Source organism: Nesoenas mayeri, assembly GCF_963082525.1.
Source record: "Nesoenas mayeri genome assembly, chromosome: 7".
Taxonomy (NCBI): domain Eukaryota; kingdom Metazoa; phylum Chordata; class Aves; order Columbiformes; family Columbidae; genus Nesoenas; species Nesoenas mayeri.
The window spans coordinates 14,579,544-14,602,796 of record NC_137551.1 but is presented as its reverse complement, the minus strand read 5'-3'; the positions used below and the strand labels follow the sequence as shown (position 1 = coordinate 14,602,796).

At 42.8% G+C, this 23,253-nt stretch overlaps 1 protein-coding gene across 1 annotated transcript in view; it reads right to left on the bottom strand.

Moving 5' to 3' along the window:
• CDHR1 (cadherin related family member 1) overlaps window positions 1-20,420 on the bottom strand; it is a gene marked incomplete at both ends in the record, with an annotated part of 43,855 nt that extends 23,435 nt beyond the window's left edge. Inside the window, 9 exons of the mRNA XM_080348113.1 lie at window positions 1,643-1,721; window positions 4,593-4,736; window positions 6,370-6,486; window positions 8,044-8,130; window positions 8,631-8,720; window positions 10,037-10,087; window positions 10,939-11,084; window positions 19,519-19,614; window positions 20,360-20,420. Coding sequence (XP_080204239.1) covers window positions 1,643-1,721; window positions 4,593-4,736; window positions 6,370-6,486; window positions 8,044-8,130; window positions 8,631-8,720; window positions 10,037-10,087; window positions 10,939-11,084; window positions 19,519-19,614; window positions 20,360-20,420 — 871 coding nt within the window. The remainder of the gene's footprint in view (window positions 1-1,642; window positions 1,722-4,592; window positions 4,737-6,369; window positions 6,487-8,043; window positions 8,131-8,630; window positions 8,721-10,036; window positions 10,088-10,938; window positions 11,085-19,518; window positions 19,615-20,359) is intronic.
• Between the last annotated feature and the right edge of the window lie 2,833 nt (window positions 20,421-23,253).

The following is a 23,253-nucleotide window of genomic DNA, read 5'->3' as shown; positions in this document are numbered from 1 at the left end:
TTATTGCCTAGTTTTCACAGGGAAATTGGCAAGTCAGAATATGTAGCATTATGTGTGTTCCTTTATACAGCATGTTCAGAGGACTGGAGCATTTTTTAAAATTATCCCACACTCCCAGGATAAAAAAATGCTTATAAAGAATAAATAATTTCCTGCTTGCTGTTAGTATTTTCTTGCCCTTTGACAGCCCATCCAGTCTGCAGGTTTGGAATAATAGCTTGTCACAAGTAATGCCAGGGTTTGAGGTGCAGGGTCAGAAACCTGTTGTAATCTTTTGTTCTCTATCTACTTCTTCAACTTCCTATGCACTAAAAGCATATTCCCTTTCCTTCTTTTCAGTTTCATGCTATCAAAATTCTGTGTTAATGTGCATGAGGAAAGCCTGCTCTCCATTAGGTCGTATTTTGTGCTCCTTATCTGTCGTCTTCCATCTTCATTTTCCACTCTTTCCTAATCGCTCACCTTCTTTACCCCATAGCACCTTTTTGGTTCTCCTCTATTTTCTTTGGAAATGTGGTATATTTCCTTGCTAATTATATTTCCCTTTGACATTCTCCCTGGTTCATCTGCCTTCACTTATTGTCCTTAATTGTCCTTACTCATTTTCTCCCTTATCTAGCATATTTTCATCCCACTTTTTTTACTCCTCATTCTCCACCTTTCTTTTCACCTTTTCTCATTTTCCATTCTCCTCTTAGAGCTTCCCCCTCCCCATAATATTTCTACCTTCCTTTTACTCTCTTCTATCTATCTCCTTGCATTGAGAAGAAGGAACTTCAGCATGGGTCTCATCCCACATCAAGGCAAAACCTTTAACTGCAACCCTCTCCATCCTCTCCAGACCTTGCTGCTCAGATCACACAAGACACTGAAGAACTTACTGGCTAGCTCTGCAACTACACCTCAGATTTCTCTTGTGAGATTTTGGCATCTCTTACACCTGGAAGCTGGGGTGCCCAGTTGCCATGGGAGTCTTGTTTAGGAGGAAGAGAGAACCAAACAAAATTAAGTTGGAGACTGGAGTTTAGTTGAGCTAAGTTCTTGACTTCACCAACTAATGAATCATCAATTCTGCTAAGTCTCACACTTATGCTATTAAAAGATGTGTGACAGACACTCACAGAATAGCTGATGAAAAGCATTAATCTTCTGATAACATCTACTTTCTTCCAGTGCAGTGTACAGCCAGTGTCTCCTCACTGGTAAATATAATTTGTTCCAAGAAACCAGAAGTTTGACCATTTAGCCACTTTAATCACCATATTCATAAAAAGATCTCTCTAAATACCACATCTGGGTCTCTCAATGAATTTTCTCGCCTCCCAGATTAAATGATAGAGATGCTCAGTAGCAGTGAATGCATCTCCCTTTACGCTTGCTGAAATGACAAACAGGCTACTGATGCCTAACAAATCAGCAACATTAACAACTTCAAGTGTACTTCTATCAGGCAGATACTAAAACTCAGCGAATTGTATCTTGGCTGTTCTCTGGTAGACAGGGTCCTGAAACTGTTTGAGGTACCTGACACTATTTAATGAGAATGTCTCAGCTTTATTAAACTCCAGCATATCCCGTTCTAATTTAATGTCAGATCTAGTTTGGACTGCCCTTCAGCTTTCATAAAGACAAGTCTACTCACCATTCACGATGTAGTAATGAATACTGTTGGGCTTTCCTCTGTCTCCATCAAGAGCAACAACAGTAAGGACTTCAGAGCCCTGGGGAGAAATGGCAAATCACAGTCTTTGTGCCGAGATCAAAGAGCAGTGAAATCGCAACTGTGTATTAATAAACTGAACTTCTGTAAATCTTTCTGCAGTGAGGTGTCTGTGTGGGGATGGGTACTTTTGCTTGTGCTCTGTGGGAAGCACAGCGAGGGCCACTGAGTCTCAGCCATGAAAAAATCAGTGCTTGCCTTTGGAGAGCAGGAGCTGAATGCTACTCCTTGGACCAACTCTGTGTTGTTACCACAACAGTTCAGTTATTCCCAAGTACATCTCAGCCACAAAGTAGTGACACCCCCCTGCTCCTGCTCACTCCGCACGGACCTGCTGTGCAGCCTGCCCTCACCAGCCTGCTGCCAGCGCTGTGCCACTGCCCACACCCACACAGAGCAACCTGCTCTGGTGCCTCGGCTGCTCTGGGAGGGCAGGGCTCGCCACAGCCATGGGCATGCTGTGTGCCTTCCAGTTTGCCCACTGCCCAGCCCTCATGTTCTCTTTTCCAGCTCAGCTTTGGGTGAGCAGCAGAGGACCAGCAGCAGCATTGCACTGCTCCCCAGGGCTGCTCTGTACCCATGGTTGTGGCAGTGCCAACAGCACAGGTGGGCAATCGCTGCAGATCCCCTGTGGCCATGGGTACCTCTGGTCCAGGGGCTGGCCAGCTGTAGGAACAGTCAGAAGAGGCAGCCAGAGACACCTGCCTCAAGCCACACAATTTGGAGTAACCAATCTGAGACCTGAGGTTTAGTTTGGGTCACTACCAAGATTCCCTCTGGTAGCTGCTGTGTGGGCTCCCAGTGTCACTGTGTGCCCCATGGCCTCACAGGCAGCTGCTGAAGAGTCATCAGGTCATTTTGGTCCTAACTAAGTTTGGACAAGCAGCAAAAGCAAACAGAAACACAAAGCAATTTGGCCCACAGAACATCTAGGGCATAAAATTGGGATGAAAATGATGGTGATTTAACTGCCCTTAAATCTTTATTGTCTTTCTGTCTGTGCAAGTAACATGGTTGTGGGCCATGCATACAGAACTTGTGTACTGGAGCCCATTTGCTTGTGTGACTACTCCTATCAACTCAAAAGGATGATGACCATCAGTGTTAAAATGCTCACCCAAGTGGCAATGATCTGTGTAATTTAGGCTTCCAAACTAAAGTGTTACTGGCTGCAAAACCAGGCAACATTGAAGTAACTGTCAGTTAATCACAAATGGCAAGAGGGAACATTTTCATGACAACCCTTGAGTGAATTTTTCAAACAAGAGCAGGATTCTGTAAGAGCAACTGGAAATACAGAACTGTATTTATTATCATTTATGCTGGAAGCTGCAATAAAATCTGCCTACTGGGCAAAATGCAGTGCAGTCCCTTTGAAGGTGACAGAGTACTGGTAAATCCTGACAACTCCACCAAGGAGAAAAGAAGCAAGTTTACAAAATTAACATCAAGTGTGTAAACAATACTAAAATCAGCTAGTGTTTCTCTCTCTCTGGAGTTAATTCTAATGGCAAAACCCACACTGGGAAGGACTGATTTGTGCTTCCATCATTATAATACCATAATGGTATAAGTTATGAGCTCAGGCTGGATGTAATTAACATTTATTGACTCTCATTTCCATGGTAAACACTAATTCCTGTGTGCACCTGATAGTTGTTTCAAGATCTATATGTAACTATGCAGAATAAATTAATATACATAACATCATTAATTCCAAACATCTGTGAAGTACACAGGCACTACTTCTCTGCCCCGTTGAAATGTAGCAGCCTGTGCACTGAACTGCAATACACAGTCTTATAAGGCCTGCAGTGTATATTGGAGTTCTGGACAAAAAGTAAAAATTCGATCTTTCCTGAAACTCAAGTGAAGATCAGCTGAACAGTGTGCAGTCACACTGCCCAAGAGATCAATAGTCCAGTGCTGGGTAATTTCATGAGTAGATACCATTTCCTGTTGTAGGTTTGAAGGAAATTTAAATTAAATCTTATGTAACAGGGTGGAAGTTGATCCATACAATCAATCATACAATTGATCCATACAATCATACAATGGAAGTTGATCCATACAATCATACAATTACCCAAAGAGGTGGTAGATGCCTCATCCCTGCAAACATTCAAGGTTGGGCTGGACGGGGTTCTGAGCAACCTGATCTACTTGAAAATGTCCCCGCTAATTGCAGGGGGGTTGGACGAGATGACCTTTGAAGGTCCCTTCCAACCCAAACTATTCTATGATCATGGCACTGCTTAGATATAGAGAAAAGTCATTAGTTTGCAGCTTGAAGAATAACACATGGCTGGAGCATCACGGTGGATATAATAAACTCATCTGCTAAGCTGTATACTCCTTTTAAGCAAATCTGCATCAGGCATTTGCCAGGCGATGGCACAGTCAGGAGCTCAGTGTACTCTTTTGATTCTGTGTTCGTGAGAGATACGATGTGGCATCTTCAGCAGCAGACGTGCAACAAATGCAACGCCCCGATTTGCAAATGGTTCTCCTAAGTATGGTCCTATTGCTTGATAGTCTGGTGGGTTTTAGGCCTGGGAGGACTTCCTGGCCTGTTCTGCCTATCTAGCTGTCACTGAGCAGAAAGTATCCTGCAATTTGGGGATGTCAGGATTGCTTCTTCCCAGGTGATACCATCGGGACAGCACAAAGAGTCTAGAGCATTTGGGCATAAATTCTCCCCATACCTTGCACAAGAACAAGTCTGAGATTGGGTCAGCCTATTTCACCTAGAAGTCAAATCAGAGTTTATGTCCCAGTTTCCAATAAAAACTGTAATAGAAACCATAGGGCTATCTTGACTGTGACATGAAAGATTGCACTTGTTCTCCTACAGACAAAAACCAGCACTTACTGCGAGTGTGTCCTCATAGACATATCCGTAGTAGGGAGTTCCAATGAACATGGGAGGAGTGTCCTGAACGTCCTCCACATTGACAGTAACTGTTGTTGTGACTGAAAACACTTTGTTGTCTCCCCTGAGCTTCCCACCACCATCCTAGAAGAGAAGTAATCATCAGATCACTCCACTGCAACATGTCTGTAAATCAGCTTATGGCATTGCATGCATCTCATGAGCTTTCAGAAGCACAGTCCCAGGAATCCCTTCTCTATCTCAACACACAGATTCATCTCTGCTGCACTGTTCCCTTCTCTTTTCCACTTTTCCTGCCCCCTCTTTGATTACGAAAAGAGCTTGTGGTGTCTCAGAAGTAATTAAAAGTGGTTGTGCAAATAAATGCAGTCACATGTGATCTTTTATCAACAACATGGGGGACAGGGAATTCAAGGTTTTTTGGGGAAAAAGAATGCTAGGAACTGATGCAAAAGTTAGTGACTAAAGCTTACAGCTTTTCATCCCACACATAGTCTTGTAAACACAAGACAATGTGCAGTAGCAATGTAGTGCATTTCTAGGGGAAAATTAAACAGTGCACATGATCCAGGTCTCCTAGGGACTCTTCTATGACAAAGTGAAAGCACAGAGGAGCTGTACAGCCCAGAACCGTTAGATAGCCACAGCGTGCAAACAGTCCCTGCGGACTTGACTACAATCAACTCTGTGCTACTGATACAGCAGAGCCAATTAGAAAGATGACTCGCAATTTCAGAAGCTTTTAACACCCTCAGTCTCAGAGCACTGGCTGGAGGTCAGTGTCATGCTGATGCATAAGAGTGTGAATTGTTCAGCATGTCTGCTGTACCAACTCTAAAAATTCAATTTTTTTTGAAAAGAGATGCTCAGTTTTTTCCTCCTTACTGCTCAAAAGGCAGCATTTCAACCAAATTTTGTTACTTCTCCTCAAACAAAACCTGGCTAAATAAATACACAAAAGGATCTGTACGTTTTTCATAAAACATGAGAAACTCAAAGTTCCCATAAGTAGCAGCAAAACTGTCCTCCTTCCTGTCTGTGTGACAGGTCCCCTCAGGATTCTGAGAGACTTTACTTCAGAATCCATAAACTTTTAATGCCTGTTATGAATCCTCAGCTGTGCCACAGGCACAGCACTGCTGAGAATGACAGTAGCAAGAAGGGATGTGCAGCAATATTTGCAGGATTTCAATAAGCTCCTACCACAAGGCAGCAGAGAAGTGAAAGAAAGAAACATCCACAGATATTTCAGGAAAAGACATCTGGTCCAGCTGTGCCCTGTGACTTGCTGTGGCTGATGCCCGTGACTGCTCTGCCTGCCTGCCAGGGGTCTGCCTTGGCTGTGGCGCCCTGGGCAGCACAAGCTGACCCTGGCCACCTGTGTTTGCCCAAAGGCTGATGCTTATCAAACCAGGGCCTCACATACCAACCCTTCACTTCTAGGTGACTCTCAAAATGCACAGGTGACTTCCTGCAGTGGGGCTCACTATCCTGTCACTGTGGCCTAAGAGAAATGTGGGAAACACATTCCAAATGTCTCCAGACGCTGTTGAGCAACAGACATTGGTCACCTTTCCTTCCTCACTTTTCCATGTTATCCTCTACAACTCCAGATGTTCCACAGGGAGTGACATTGCTGCCTCAATGTTACGCTTCATGTTTCAGCCACCCTTTAAGTCACACTTGTATTTGAACTAACCACTCCTACTCAAATATACCCCCCCACTGCCTCTAGTTTCAGATAAAAGCTTTATACCTTGGCAACCACAATGACAAAATGTGTTCTTGATTTCTCATAGTCCAAGGTGACCCCTGTTTTGATGCGCAGGACACCACTGTGACGGTCTATTGTAAACTTATTAGCATGGATGTTCTAGAAGAAAAAAAGAAAAAGCGAGAGATTACAGGAATGAAAATAAGATTGCCGTAGGGATTCATTTTTTATTTCATCTGCTAAGGGAAAAGACTAGAATAATGATATGGTTTAGGTGAATAATATATTTGATGAATTTCAACTCTGTGTGTTTATGAACAATTCATGAACCAACCACGAGTCTCTCATTATTCAGAATAAATCAGTTACCTGCAATGTAGATTTTAAAAGTCTTTTAGTATTTCATTGTAAAATCTTGAACTTTGGTTAACACAGTTTATTGCATGGAGAAAGGTACGGAAGCTTAACATAAAAAAAAGGATGAAAGGAAAAGGAAGAGGAAAAAAGGTGTTATCCCTTTGTGTTTCAAAGTTCTGCTGGCCTTAAAAAAAAAAGCAGGAAATTTGCATGCATGGATTATTGTCAATAGGGTGGTGTTTTGGTGATTTTTGCAATATACAAATATAACCTAAAAGACACCTGATTTCCAAAAAGCCCTAAAAAATATCTCACTCCATTCTTCTGGACTGGAGATATCTGTAAACACATCTCCGTTTGGGTATCCGTACACAACAGTCACTTGCTGGTTAATCTTAGCCTTTCGGTAGATATCACCCCCTGCCTACATCAGACTTTCAGAGAGACTTTTTTCTGTACAACTTGAGAATTCCCAGAGATTGTGCCAAAACACCTGGCAACATTTTTTTTTTCAACAAATACACATATTTAGTAACCTTTTTGCCACACAAATTTATCAACTAGACATGGAATTTTGAAATTGCCATTCCTTGGCTTCATAGTCTATCAGCCTGTACATATTGTACTTTAAATGGATCATAACTGGCAAAATCAAAACTAAATTTCAACAAGGCACTCAAGGTGTTCTTTCATAGTATGCCCAAACTCTTAATAGGATTAGCTTTAGTGCTAGGTAAATATCTTGCAACTTGTTTCCATATTTGCATCCGCAGGAAATATTGCAACAAGTTTTGTTTTATTTTCCTCTTGAATAAGGGGAACTGCAGCTAATCTGGATGAAGCTACCTATAGGAAGAAGGAATTTGAAAGATATAATGCAAAAAGTTGCCCTTTTGGCATTCAGAACGTCTGTAACAAAGAAATTCAGCTTTAAATAGAAAGTCCTCTCTGTTCTTTACCGGTGGGCATTGCCTGAAAGGCTGGTTTCAAGCAGGTATGGTGTGTCAGTGAGAAGACTTAGTACCTCATATTTCACACTGTTGATCCAGGTCTAAAAATGCACCAGCCTGCTACACTGAAGTGCCCATTTGGGTTTTCCAGTGTATTTTGCTTTCTAAAGAAAGCTATTTTATGCTTTAGAAATCCCACATGCACACAAGATTACAAGTTAGACTTGCTCCCCCCATTACTCGAAAGAAAGGAGTCCTGCTGGCAAGTGGCAGTGGCAACTCCAGCTCCTCCTTCTGCTCGCTGGACTATATTTGTCTGCCTGCCATCAGACAATATCCCTTTTGTCAATGCCTGTTTTCTGGTGCAGTAAATGAGAGGTTATTTTTGAATGTCTAGGTAATACCTTACCTGCAAGAAGTAGGTGATACTTCCTCCAGAACCCGTGTCTTTGTCCACTGCCTCAATCTTAAAGATACTGCTGCCGGAGGGAGTGTTCTGTGACCAGGAAGAGTTACCAGAGTCACACAGAAGTCGAAAAACAGGTGAGTTAGAATGAAAAACGAGCATGCAAGGAGGTAGAAAAAGAGAGTGACGGTAGAATGAATATAAATGCATTGAGGGAATCAAAGAGCAGAAAGAAAAGAGAGAAGAGATTAAAAATTGAAAAAACTGGAAATGAACAAGAAGGAAGAAAAACGTTTTGGTATAAAAATGACAGGAAATCTCAGCTAAGACTGAGTGCATCCTATTCCCACTAAAGTAAATTCTAAAAACTCCCAATGACTCACATCTTGGAACTTTCTCACAAAATAGCACACTTTAGGTAACTATAGACTTATTCCCTGAGTTTGCAGTGAATATTAAATATAAACCCAAACCCTAAACCAAAAGAATGCAAGTTAGCTCTATGTATCTTGTTATTTGACTGAAAACATACTAGCTCCTCTTACATCCTACTGAAATGTACTTCCAGTATGCAAAGGAACTTCACCAACCTCTGGGACTTGGACTATGTAAGGTGTATTGATGAACTCCGGGCTCTCATCATTAGCATCCATTACAAGGATCCTGACTTTTTCAGAAACCTGGAGTAGAATATGGAGAACATATTATGACCCAAGATGTTTTCCAATATGTACCTCTTAATTTGCCTACTAAGGTGTAGTCAAAGGCAATGAAAAATTATGTTGTAATAGAATAATTTTGCACTACTAAAATTGAGCACATCATAAAAAAAAAATACAGAATATCCCATCATCCAGAAGAATTTGCTTTGTCAAGAACACCCAGATACCTCCAAATTAAATAAGGATTTTCAGAGTATTGTATAAATTACAGATTGGGGCTGATTTTCAGAAGTCTCTCTTCTTCTTACGGCATTCAAGATAACATGATTTATTTTATAAGAATATATAAAAGACTGCAAAAGTTTGTACCTGACAGCCAAGAATGTTCATTAATACCTCATTTGATGCCATGAGACTAGGTTAATAGCATGCATAACTTGCATGTACAAATGGCATGCTGATACATAACAATCCATCTTGAACAAAATATGCATTCTCTTTCTAAAAATATAATACAAAACTGAACATATTTGACAAACAGAACTTCCCAGTGGCCATGCGGATGTGATGTCATTATTTCCTATTTACAGAGGTTGCCAGGGCAGTTGTGCCTGTAGGATTCTAGCACCTCCCAAACATTCGTTGCAGTAATGAAAATTAATTTATTTGAGACAGAGAATAGCTGTAATGTTATTCTGTCTTGCAGATAGTAAGAGGGTCCCACTTTTGTGGCATCTCTAGTGATGAAGCCCAGGTCCTCTTATTGGCAGACTAATATCCTGGGTGTGACAGCATCCGTCTGTAAACCAAAAATGCCAAGGAAATTTGCAGAACTAGGATTAGATGTTTCTGCAATGTCTCAGATAAGTCCTTAATGATCAAACATAATCAAATCAACACACAAGAAAACCCCCACAACCCTAGCCTAAGCAAATCTTCGAAATACCATGCTAGAGAAGCGTTGCAGGGGTAGAGGGACAGCCAGGTCTTGAGTGTCCAACACCAGTTCCTATAAAGTCATTCTTTTCTCCAAAAAGCCTCCAGGTCTTTCTTAGGTGGGTTCTACTGGGATCCTACTGAGCTGAGAGTGAAACTCCATAGGAAGCTGCAACAGTTCAGCAGGCCACTAAGTCAGTCTTTCAGCTCACATCACATTGTAATTATCCTCAAACAGCTGAGACATGAGTTTCTCGAAGTTCAGTAACTCTTGAAACAGGAGGTAAGACTAATGAGACTATGTTTTCTGATAAAATGAGATAGTCCCTGTAAGGTAATTTAATAGGAGGATGTATGTAGGGACAGTTTGACAAGCTACAGCATCATTAAATACTTACTGTACTCAGGCCATCTGAAATACTGACAATAACTTCAATCTCATCTTCCTTCTGTAAACCAAGAAAATTCCTTTATTGGAGATGGTGTTTACCCTGATTGGAAAAGGGACTGCAAATTTAAATGTGTCTCGGCAGGCACATGAAAGTAACAACTAGTACCATGAAGCAATCATAGCAGAGGCTAGGAAAACCCCTCAGATGTTCCAGATGTGGGGCTCCTTGGACTTTCTGAGGCTACTGTCAAGAGATGGTTGGTCTGGGAATCCCTGTTGTCCTGTAAAATGCTAGTGAAAATCAGTCATCTTTCTCAAGAAGCACTCCCTGAAAAGGCACTATTGGTTCAAAATTCTTTTGTCTCAGTGCACAGCATTTGGAAGGGTTTACTAAGCACTGTGTACCCTTCCCTGTGAAGAAGATAGCAAGGGTTCAGTGCCTGTGTTCCCAGAATAAGGCTGCCTCAGGCCACTGTTGCTGGGAGCATCTTTAACCCACATGGTTACACATGAGCTAAGGGGCTATGGTGTAACCTGAAAAGTAACCTGGAACACTACTTACACAAATCTCTACTTCCTCCTAATGACAGAAGAGTTCCCTGTTTGAGGATTAGAGGGCTGTAACTGCCGCTAAACTCTTGATGGGATGCAGATGGGGGAAAATAAGAGAAGTTTACACCTCATTCCTTTGGCAAAAGCTGGACAGACAGCTGCTCAAAAATTTGACAGCAGTGTCAGTGGCGCAAGTCAACTGGTAAACAATGTGATGCATGAAGTAAAATGCTTCAGAATTGCAAAGTATATTAGATGGCTCAGGGCAAATAAGTTGGCATTGTCCTTCAAAGCCATAGATCAAATTAAACTGAAAGAAATCCCATTAACACACAGAGTGGTGCCATTTCACTCTACCTCTCTGTCAAGCTCCTCAATCAGCGTAACATTTCCAAGGTTCTTGTCAACAGAAAAGTAGCGTCTTGATCCAGCTTCATAGGCCAGGCCGTACGTCACAGGATCTCCTTCTGGATCAGTTCCATTCAGAGTATACACATGGGTACCTGAAAAATTGACATTCAACAGCATTTCCCTGTGGTTACTTCAACCAGTGAAGATTTCACTGATCTGTTCCTTCGGAACTTAGCTCCCCTACAGTAGGCAAAGCTTTTGTGAATCAAACCCACTTACTGGGAAATACAGAGAAGCAGACAGTTCATAGTTCTGATTGCCGCTTTTTAGTGTACTGCTTAAATGAATTTTATCAGTGCTAGTTTCACTCAGTTCAGGCCCCTTCCTGTGGAATTGCACCTAGATCAATATTGTTCATATCATAGTGTTCACACAGATTGCAAGCTCTTCACTAACTCTCACCCCAGGTGAGTCAGAAGTGACACTGCTGTATGACTGGGTGACAATCTCAGCAGTACCAAAAGGCCCTCACTCATTTCTGCTCTATGGGGACAACAAAATTGCAATGGAGCAGGCAGAGGATCTGGCAGCAGAAGGCCCCCTCCCACGGGACTGGTCCCGGGCTCTGAGGCTCAGAAGGTGCAAGGACATTCACAGACTTTTCCACTTTCAGACCCAAGACATGCAAGTTCTTCTTTCCTACTTTGCTCCTCCTCATTAGCTCCCTCTCATTAAATTCTCTACTTAACACACATTGCTCATAGCAATGCATAAGCTCTATAAACTCATCAATGTATTTCTTTCACAAGCTGGAGAAAAAGAGATTGTTATTTCTATTTTTAAACATTTGAGAAATTGGTGCCAGTTTTTCCAGTAAACTGACTTTGTTTATCAGAAGTGATACTTCCTGGGGAGTTTTAACACCCACGTTTTTAAAGCACGGTGAGGATTTAGTAGTATTATTTTTTAAACTTACATGTCTGTCATTCTACTGTGCATTAATATCTTCAGCCAAATAGCTTCAAGCATTTTACAAATATCAGTTAACTGAGCCTGAAATACAAAACACTGTAGTTGTTTCCTTCCAATCTGCTGTGCCTTGGGTAAGTAACCTGAGATATGCAAGTTGCAGAGGTTTGGAACAGAAACTATGCTTTACATCTAACGAAGTTCTCTGCACTGGAAATACTGTAGCCAAGTGGCTCAATGGTTAGTATGGGTTTTGCTTGTGCATGGGACACAAAGATATGACGGAAGGATCCCTGCTAAGAAAGCCAGCATAAAGTTAAGGAAGAACACTACAAAGGGAAGCCAGAAGACTCCAGTTTTAAACTATTCTGGCCTTGAGTTTGAGAGATTTTTAGTTCTGTACTCAAAAGTCATAATCTTTTTCTCATATCCTCTCTGCAGTGGAGTTTATCGCTGACCAGATCCACCAGCTCTAGAGCTTTGGTTGAGCTCCTGCCCCTTGCACTGACAGGTCAGCTTCTTGAATGTTTCCTCAGTTTTGCAATGCAGTCTCTCACTCCTCATTTGCTTATTGCTTGGCATGCAAAATGTGAAGCAAACAGATCAGTGGGCTTAACAGACGTGCAATGTTCAGGCATCAGTCCTGATACTTAGAAAACATGGCTATCTTCTTTGCATAGCAAGAGATTATGCCAAGCCACATGAGATCTGTGCTTACTTATGAGTAAACTCTCTTATGATAATTACCAGGGCAATATTTGGAATACTTAGTACAGAAAAATGTTCACACTGCAAAAGCCAATGGGCCCAAAGGAGCACAAACAGACCCTGTTATGAGCTGGCTCAGCCAGCCAATAAATAGGCAAGATTTGCAAAAGAGGTTCACAAAACTACAAAACATCGTATTTTTCTAGGACTTTTCTCATGAAACAGAGTAGAAAATAACAACACTGAGATCCCCCAAAATTAGGGAAAGACAATGAGCGGTATGATGAGGCACTTTGCTGATTGTAACAACTGAATTGTGTAAGTACAAAGAAATGCAAGGAAATGCAAAGACACCTGCCTCCTGATAGAGCTGTCAACACAACAGACAGAAATTTCAAGACTGCTGAAGCTTCTGCAGCACCAGCACTGACTGCACATATTCTTGTTTTTCAAAAGTTTTGTCTCAACATCACAGCTGGGGCCAAATGCAGAATTCAGTTGTCAATTGTCAGCACTTCACTGACATCATTATCAGTACAGGGCTTTTCTTCAGCCTTTTATAGTCATTAGAAGCTTTTACTTTTTAGTTGCTTTTCTGCCCTTCTTCCTCACTCTTCCTGTCCATTCCCTGTTCCACAGGGCTGGCTCTCCTGCCCATTCCCAGCTCGTGAGGGTGTCTGCAGCTGCTCAGCGGTGCTGCTGGTGCAGTGGAAAAACAGGATGGACACCACAACCCACATGTGGAGTCTCTTGGAGCCTGTGGGCAACAACCAGGCACATGGTCTGGTGCTGTGCCCGGGACTGCCCCAAACTACCAACACCGGTGGCACAGGAACTGCAAAGTGCTCCCCAGGGATCACAAAGCATGTGCTAGGGAAGAATAGACTGTGAAAGTTTAGGTGAATACATTTGAACCTGGGCTTGTTCTTCCAGTCTTAACATTTTCTCTCTTACAACTTCCTCTCTAGGAATTTTCTTGCTGCTAAATATGAGAAGAAGCCTTTATATTAGTTCAGACTGAGATTACTGAGGTTTCTGAGCATATAATGAAAGACATCATTGATCTTTACACTGGACTGCTTGCTTCCTAGCTAAAGCTAATACTTCTTCATTTTTCATAATACAGGACATTCGTGTGCCTTTTAAATTGGATTGTGGATCAAAATTTCTTTTCTAGATCATTATAATTTCTAATTTTGTCTGAATTGTAATTTCACTGCACAATACTCTCCATACCATTAACACCCTAGGAACACTTCTCGGCACAGTGTTAATGCCAATTAAAAAAAATCTTCTCACAGTGTGCTGCCTCCACTTGCTGAAAAAGAAATAAATGAATAAAATAGCTAAAATCTTATCAGTGAATACCAAGTAAACAGCCTCTCCATGTCAGAAAGATAAGTTAATAGAAAAGACTTTACCAGGGGATATGGCAAATGCCATGTAAGGACCCCACTTGGAAGAGCTGGATGCTCCGAGTTGTAGGGCATGGCACCTCAGGCTGGGACAAGAAGTCCTGGGGAGCTGGATGATGCTCCCTGCTACAGCTGCCTCCCAGGAGCCATGCCAGGCTTTTGCTCCATTTTTCTATTCCATCTTAAAAGTCATTTGCACTTTGCTCCTGGCACTCAGGCTGAATGGCTGCCCCATGATGCCATTTCTCTGTCTTACTTTATTTCTGACTTAAATTTATTCATGACCAGCCTCTGCCCATGTGCTCTGGGGCTGGTTTTGCCCTCTTGATGAAGACACACTCTCCTGCTCTGCTGTGCGACACTCAGCAATCAAACTGCCTCCCTGCCAAGTTAAACAAGCCAGGCACATTTTGGAGTCATGTTCAGTCCTCGCATTGTCCTTTGCCACCACAGCTGACATCTGTTAACAAGATGTTGAGAGAGACATCCATGGCAATGCTGCCAGGACAGGACACCTCTGTTACCAATGCCACAGCAAATGCCATCTCAACTGGGGCTACACACCTGCTTTTCACCTGTCTCAGCCAAAGGCCTGTTTCCCCATCAGGAAAGGTGACAGACACAAAACACAAAACCTGCAGACAGCTGCTCTACACTCCACGTTCATGCCAAGCAAAGGGAGCTAAGGCTCCTGGAGGACGCGGACCACAAACCAAGACTATCTCAAAAACATCTCCTTTCCTATTCACTATCAGCTACTCCTTCCTGAGCACACCCAGGCAACTCCTGCTCCCTCCCTGCGCACCAGCACCCTGTGCTGCCTGGTAGAGCAGAAACATGGCCAGGATGGGCAGCCCCAAAGCCATGGGTGCTACTGCAGCCACTGAAATGGGCCCCACAGCTGCAAGTGCCTGCAGCGGGGAGAGGGGGCGGTCCAGCGGTGAGCACTTGGCAAAGGGCCTGGAACATCAGCCCAGGAATGTGTCCCCCATGGCACCCAAAGCAACCAGCTCCAAGGAGAAGCCATCTGAGAGGAATTTTCTGATGTATCTGCAGTTTCTGTCAGAAGCATAAAAACAAAAGCGAAGGCAACAGCACCTGCGAGCCCTCAGCGTGTCTGTGCAGCACTCTGCTCCGCAGGGGGCTCCTCTTTTTGCAGTGTCAGCTCTGCTGCAATGATGCAGAGAGCAGGCTGTGTTTAATGTCTTGTTCTGGTAGTTCCTTCCTAGGGGGAATTTCAGTTTCTGAAAAAAGTTGAGTATTTTTGCTCTTTCACACATTTAGCCTTTCTGGAGTCGTCTGAATGTGAGGTCTTGGTGGGTCTCTAGATTTCAAGACATAGCTTGGGCTAAATTGTGCATGTCTGTGTCATTTCTAGTCAGAAAGGAATTATTATTTTTAAAAGAAGCATGCTAATTATTTCACTCAGATACTTTTTGTGACAAGGAGGGCTGGAAATAAATTGTGAGCAGAAAAAATTCATTGCAGTTTCATTGCAGGTGGATGAAACACAGAAACACAGAGAAATGGCAGAGTACCAGTGTGGGATTGCTAAACACTGCAGGAAGGACCAGGAAATACATTAGCAGGACTCTCGTCAGTTTGGGAATATCAGCTGGATCAGAGTGATACAAAGAAGGAAGGAACAATGGGTACCAGAGGGGACAAGAAGGCTCTGTGCAGCCAGCTGTGAATGATGGAAAGAAATAAGACCAGGAGCATGCAGGAACAAGAGAGGAAGCTCGAAGGATGGTGAGATCTGAAGTGGTCAGTCAGGCAGTGGTAGGTAGCTGGCAGCTGTAGCTTTGATCAAAGAACTGTCACCACAAACTGGCTTCTAATGGAGAAGAGTGCGTTCTTGGAGGCATGGGGAAAAACAGAAAGGAAAAATGCAAGGATGAGAGGTATGTAAAGATCTCCAGAGCACCAATGATCCTTGGGCTTTGAGATAGTAACAAAGTGAGGCTGCCTGAGTCTGCTTCAATCCCTTGCTCTGCAGCTGTTCTCAGTTCCACTCTGTCCCCACTATGAGGGCTTACAGGGATTAATGCGGTAAGATGAAACAAACAACCTGAAATAGCATCCCACACATGCCTTAAGACCTTGCTTAGGAGCACACGTACATTTTGTATGTACACAAGCAACTCTTTGCAAAGAGTCAACCACTGGTCTGCCCTGCCAAACAGGCACACAAACAGCAACTGCTATTTCAGCTCATAACTTCTCCCATTCTTCCTAAATCTGGCACTGGAAGGGGTTGCTGATCTGGCTCTTCTTCCCTCGAGGGGTCTCATGCTCTGCAGCAATAAATGGGATCTGGGAATCTGCAGAGACTTTCAAGCTGTCACAGAAACAGTACTTGCTGTTTTTATGGTAAATTACGTCACAAGGCATGTAAACTCGGTAGATCACAGCTATCTACAAGCAAGCACAATTGCACAAGCAAAAAGAAAGTCAAGTTAAGGATGATAAGAGCATGATAATGTAATTTTCTTTAATTTGATGGGTTCATGCAGCTGCAGCACTGCAATTTCTCTTTCTACAGTCACACAGAGAATCCCTCATCCCCTTTCAGTGCTTCAAAATGTTGCAAGTCCCTTGCCTACAGATGCCTGGGAATATAACTAACACACACCACTTTGCCAGCTGCTTGTAATCTCAGTGGGACCAAAGACTGTAAAACTCCTGGAGGTCTATTAAAGCTGCTGTCCCTGGCACTGTTCAGATCAGACACTGGCTGCTGCCAAGAAAACCATCCTGCCTATGATTCCAAATTTTATGTAAGCACAGGGAATACATAATGGTAACCTGCCCATTAGTGCATCACCTAAGACTGAGTGAAGCCATCCAGAATCAAATATATGGAAGTTCTAATTGCCTTGCTTTGTCACTGATCAACCTGCTCAAACTGAAAGATGACTGCTGGAGTGTGGATGCTCGGGACTGCACACAGACATAGGAGACAAGACCCCTTCTCCTTCTTCTGGAGGAGACAGGGCAGAGGGATATGGTCAGAGAATAGCAGCAGCCGTTTGCATTGAGTAAACCCCAAGCACCCACGTCCCAAGGGAACTTCCCAAAGCGCTTTCAGAAAAGAGGACCCTGCAGTACTCACAACTTTTAGCCAAGGTGTTCTGGGAATTAGTCCAAAGAAGCACTGGCAACTCCATTTGGATTTATCAAAATGCAGGTCTTATGTGCCTTTCCAAGGGTTTCTTTAGGCCCTTTGCAAAAGCATAAGTTCAACACTTCCTAACCTTTCACCTCAGAGAAATGCTTTTGGTGGCACCTTTGGACCTTTAAGCCAGAAACTGCTTCTCTCTTGTCGTTTAAAGCAAGCTTATACAGCAAATGAGAAGTACAAGTCAGCCAATGTGACCACATGCAAACACATTCTGGATGAAGCCAGCAGGGATGAGGCACATCAGCACTGAAGATGGAGCAGCTTAAGCTTTGTCACTGCTGCAACCAGACTCTCCAGGGACTTCTATGTACCTAGCCTGGTTGCTAATGACACACAAGCACATGAAAAGGCCCATCGTATATTTGTCATTATTCTTACACAGGCTAGTTACATGAACACTAACACAGGCTCTGATCTGTCATGCTGCTGTTTTGCTGTCGAGGCACGCACATTCTCCTTTTTTTTTTGCCTGGAGCCCCAGATCAGACACACTGGTTCCCAGCACTGGAAAATTACTGCTGTACTTTGCTGCTGCAGGGAGTGCTGAGAGACCATGTGGTGCTGCAGTCCTGGAAGGAAGGACATATTTTACTGTGTTGTGGCTCTGTGCCATCTTCAGCTCCCCATTCCCACACAGGGGGCTGCCAGAGGTGGCAGGGAGAGGGTGATGCTCAGTAAACATCTGCGAGCTGACAGCACACCAGGGGATGGGAGTTTGATGGCAAGTGAGTTGTACTGCCTGCGGTTTGAGTGGTGGACTTGGCAACCACCACCCCACACAAACTGAGTCAGGGTCCCATTTTGTGGCTGTCTGGTATGACAAGCCTTAACTACACTATTAGACAAGTGATTCCACTGACTAGTCTTACTCCAGCAATCAGCAGAGCTGTCTGGATCACCAAGGCTGAGAAAGTGTGGTTTCCATGTGAATTTGGGCAGAAGCACAGCAAAAATTGCACCTTCTCGATCTGCTTCTGACTTTTGCAAGTGCCACTACATTATTGTTGGCCTTCAGATGAGTTTTCCAGTTAAGCTTCACTGAGCTTATAGCAAATCCCTGCTGCATCATAAGCAAGCTCCTTTTAAGTTCCTTGTCTAGATGCGTCACTGTTACGCCATGTGCCACCTTCTCCTCCTCCTCTTCTCTGGTTGAGCAGGCAAAGGAGAAGTCACTGCTTCCCAGTCAGCCCTCCCCATGCCCTGACACACCCAGTGTGGATCCTGGCTGACACTAATACCATTGCAGCAGAAATCGAGACAATGAGCAAAGCCCAGGCAGCTGCTTCCCAAAGCAGTGACCAACCCTGGTCACATTTTGGAAGGAAAAGGTGGCAGCATTGGTCCTCCAGAGGAGGCTGAGCCCTCTGTATCCTTCCTTCACCCTCGCCTCCTCCAGCTGCCTAAGCCCTGGGAGGGGAAGATTTTGGAGCACCCCTTCCCACGCAGCCATCTCTCTCCACTGTACACAAGGCAGCTAATAAATGGCACTCAATTTGCAATAGCTAAATACTTTTCTGATTTAGTCTGTAAAAGCTACAAACAGGAGCAAATCCTAATCAAAACCTCAGTGCGATGTTTGAAGAAAAGGTGATGTTCATCACTGTAATGTATCTTATATACATTTTTTTAAGTGTTAGGAAATTATCCTTCCCCCATGGAAAATATTGGTTATTATAAATCACCTTTTTGCTCTTATTGAACTTTTCTTAATGCAACTACAGTTAAATGAAGCATAAATAGACCTGCCTTAAAATGCTGAAAGCTGGAAAATGCATCAATTTTTGAATTTTCAATAAAACAAAACTAAACCTTTTTTTTTTTTAAAAAAAAAATCAGTTATTCAGACAAAGTAATTTTCACTCCAGGTAGAAACATTTTCTACCATTTGTATTGTAAACATGAAAAATGTGACAACACTTTAAAGAAAATCATGCCTCTGTTACTTTTCAATGTACAGCTTGCTTTTACCAAGGCTGATAAAACCACTAGCAACCAGGCTTTTTTCTCATAAGCATTTACAGAATTGGTAAGAAGTCCCTCACCACCATTAATTTGTTTCTGACCCCAAAGGTCTCTGTTCTGATGCTGTGAATAGATTGGTGGACCAAGAAAGGGGGAGCTACAATCCAAGTTTTAAACCACAGCTACAATTCATACACGACATTTTAAATTCAGGCCAATTAAAAGCTTGAGAGAAAAACACATAAGACCACAGTATGTAACAACAACCTATAACAAAATACATGTTGCTAATCGAAAGAGTAAGCAGCTCCAGTTTCATAATTTAAACATACTCATTTTAATACTGACCGACAGGTACGTCCTCCGAAAGGCTGAGAAGTGCCATGTTCCCGTTTGTGCTTCTGGCTCCATTATCAAAGAAATAGGGGGCATAATTTGCCTGAACTGCAATTAAAACAGAAGCCAAAGAAAAGCATTTTGTAGGTGGGAGTTATTTGGTTTTGTTAGCTGACTCTCAGTAAACATGAGCCGTTTGGGGAATACTATGAGTGCGCAACACACCCAGTTGCTGCAATGGACTTTCAGAACTATATCTGTGCAGATATTTTTAACAAAATTACTTCTACATGCCACTGTGCCAGTATTCACACAGCACCAAATAGAGAAAGGGAAAAAACCACAACAGAAACAAGTCAACTAGCAGGATCTCTCTAAACAATCTCAATCGCTTCCAGACAGCTTCACTGCAACATAAATCTTTTCAGCTTGCAATGACTGTACACCTCTCCCCTACTCTACACATGCAAGTCTGAAACCTTCCCAGTGCCTCGGAATCTTACCCAGTACTCTATGTGCATTCTGTCTTAAAATTATGCCTACTGCATGAGCAATTAGCCATAATTAAATAGTTACTTACTTGCTGCCAGACAACAGCAAACAAAGTTAAAAAAAAAAGAAACAACAAATTAGTTGTCATTCTACTGACTGACAGACAGTTAGAGATTCAAAACAGCCCATTTGAAACAAAACTCCAAATATACAAACACAGAGGGTAACATTTACACAGGGATCAGTTGCCAAGGAAAATATTTCAGGAAAACATTACCACAACAGTAAGGATTACTACAGGATTTAAGGTTATGCCTGTATCCTCCTAATTTTAACTTAACAAAGTGATTATTGTACTCACCCAGGCAAATGTGCACCAAACTGAGAAATAAGGAGGGGGTGAAATGCCTTACATGCTTCATCCCACTGAAGAAAAGGCTGATTTCTTCTCTCTTTCAAGGGTTGTTTTGTTTTGGTTTTCTCTCTGAAAGGTCCAGGAAAGTGTCCTTCAGACTGATGCAGTGGAGAAACATGCAAGAGGCAGTAACAGATGCTAAGATGTTAAGCGGATGACACGTCTTAATTTCTGAGGAATTTAAAGAAGCTCCTTCCTACCACCTAATTAGACCAATTACTTTGCAGGGGAGCTGTGGGACTCATTTTTGAGACAAGATTTGGAAGAATCACTGTAACTCCCACAGGTTCTGCTGTTAGTACTCAATTTTGTCCTGTCCAAACACACAAGTCAGAGAGAAGGTAAAAAAGAAAGTTGTTTTCTTTCTGAGCTCTATCTTTAATTCCTCTTTTTTTGAGACCTAAAAGAGGTTTCTCTTTATTTTAGCTTTGGTAGTCTTGAGAAACTACAAAGGATGAAAATTTAACAGTAGCAACAAATAGTAACCAGGTTTATTGTTTTAAAGGAAACAATCACATATATGATAGCAAAAAAAACCTCAGAGAATTGCATAGTAACAATGTAGTGGTCAAAATTTTTTTTCATGAACTGGCCTGATTATTTCTTTCTTAAACTGCATGAAGTTCTGAAAGCATCTTTTTCATTTAGCTGGTAATTTTTAACCAACATACTAAAAAGTGTGTTTATCCACCAACACACGGAAGAAGTATCTATTTTCATTGCTTGTTTTGGTTTTCCACACATAAACAGTGTTTGCACTAGTTTAAAATATATAAAATACAATAAATTAAAGGGTTAAAAAACCTGCCACAGAGAAAGCTTTTGGTTGCCTAAAAGGAACTTCATCAGTGGTAATACTTCCAATCAAGATGTTTACACAGAGGCTTAGCTGTTCAAACTTGACCTGAGGCAAAGCACTTGCCCTTTAAGGACGTGTTAATGGAGTTTTCTGTTTTTTAATTAACAACCTGCGTGAAAGAAATGCCTGAGAAATTAATCAGTCAAAGATCCCTCCGTTGCAATCCTTTAAAATGTGACAGAAGCTCCACTGCCCGGCTGAGACCGTTGCCGCGGGTGCTGGTGAGATGGCTGCAGCCACCAGCATCCTGGTTGCCCCCGTCCCCACAGGCCAGGCTGCAGCAGAACTGCAGGAGGAACCGATGGTGCTGCCAACCATCGGGCCATCTCACAGCAGGAGACCCTTGCTTGGCCATGCGGGGCACCTGGGTCTCGTGTAACCCCGTGGGACGCTGTGTGTCCCGCAGTGCCCAGTCGGGCTGCAGGGAGCAGCCGCTGCTCCCCTGAGGACAGTCTGAGATGCAGAAAGCAAGTGCAGAGCCAGGACACAGCTTTAGACTGTGCGATGGTGGAGATTTTTTGCTCTCTAATTCATCCACATGTTTTATCATTATTTGCTATGGTTTCTGAAGAGAGGAGGTAAGTGTTCCCTAGACATAACCCTACAGAGTGTCCCCTCCCCGCACCTGCCTGTGGGGTGCAGAGCTAAAGGTGGGCAGCGCTGCCAGGCTGGCTTTCATCACACACACAGCAGAGGGACAGGCTGAGTAGTTTCTATGTATTTTTCCTGCAGAGGGAGCCGGCAGTTAGATCCTGCCACACATCTATAGCATACCTTACCCACTGCTGAAACTGCAGTGCGAACGAATGACAGAGGAGGTTGTGGGAGAGAAGTCTCTGCTGCAGATGCAGTGCTGTGATGCTCCAGTGCTGTGGGCAGGCCATTTCTGCATCTTCAGATTCCCCTGGACCTCTGGCACTGCTGGGAGGACACCTGCCTGCGGAACAAATCAACTGTAAGGCTCCTAGAAGGGTAGAAATAAGGCTCGTGCACAGTATTAATAAAACTCATGATTCATTGTGGAACTTGCCTGAGAATGGTACAGAGACCAAAAGCTTAAAAAGGCTCCAAAACAGATTGGAAAAATAAATGAAGCTTAGGTTCATTGGTGACTAGCAAATGTGATGATACAGATGCAAATCCTGGCTCAGTAAGGGACTAAATTACCACCAGCTGGAAGCTCAAAAGGTAAACCAGAGGTAGGCTCTTTGTCATCTTGATCTTTTTCTAACTATCCCCTACAAGACCAGATCTTTGGTGTGATTCCGTATGACTGTTCTTGCAGAGCTGTGCTTGCACAGGCTCCACATCAAACCAATGTGTGATTTCAGCAGTGGCCTGTGAAGCTCAGGGGACCCTGCAGCAGGCAACTAAGAAAAACAAATGTATTTTTAGTGCATTTATATTCACGATACAGGAGTCCAAAGCTGAAAATTGTGTGGGAGGGGATATACAAATAGAAGACAGATTTATTAATAAATGTAGCCCCTGTTACAGATTTAACCATGCTACCACTGTCAACAGTAATATTAAACCACTGATAAAAATAACGGAAATGCACCTGCATGGTGCCCAAAAGGAAACATGAATAGCACCTAAATGTCCTCTCACCTGTCTCCTCAATTCAGAACTGACAATTTTTTTTTCTACAGATTATTTTCCTAGAAAAAGTGATGCTGAGCTCTTGTCAAAGTTAATAGCTGTCTGTTTCCCTGGCTGCATCCCCTGGGGATCTAAATCTCTGGGGCCTGTATCTCCAAGGAAGCAAAATGTCTCACTCCTCCTGAATTTCAATGCGTTTGAGCTCTTAATCCCCTTAGAGTTTTAAAACCTAGCTAATATGCATCTATGCACACTCAGATACATACCTAACACAGAAACACTTTGACAGAATACTTTTTTCTGTCAGAAAATATTCTTTGATCAAAGCTAATATAGCTTATGAAGCCAGGCTGATTTTGATGAAGTTTCTCCTTGGGAA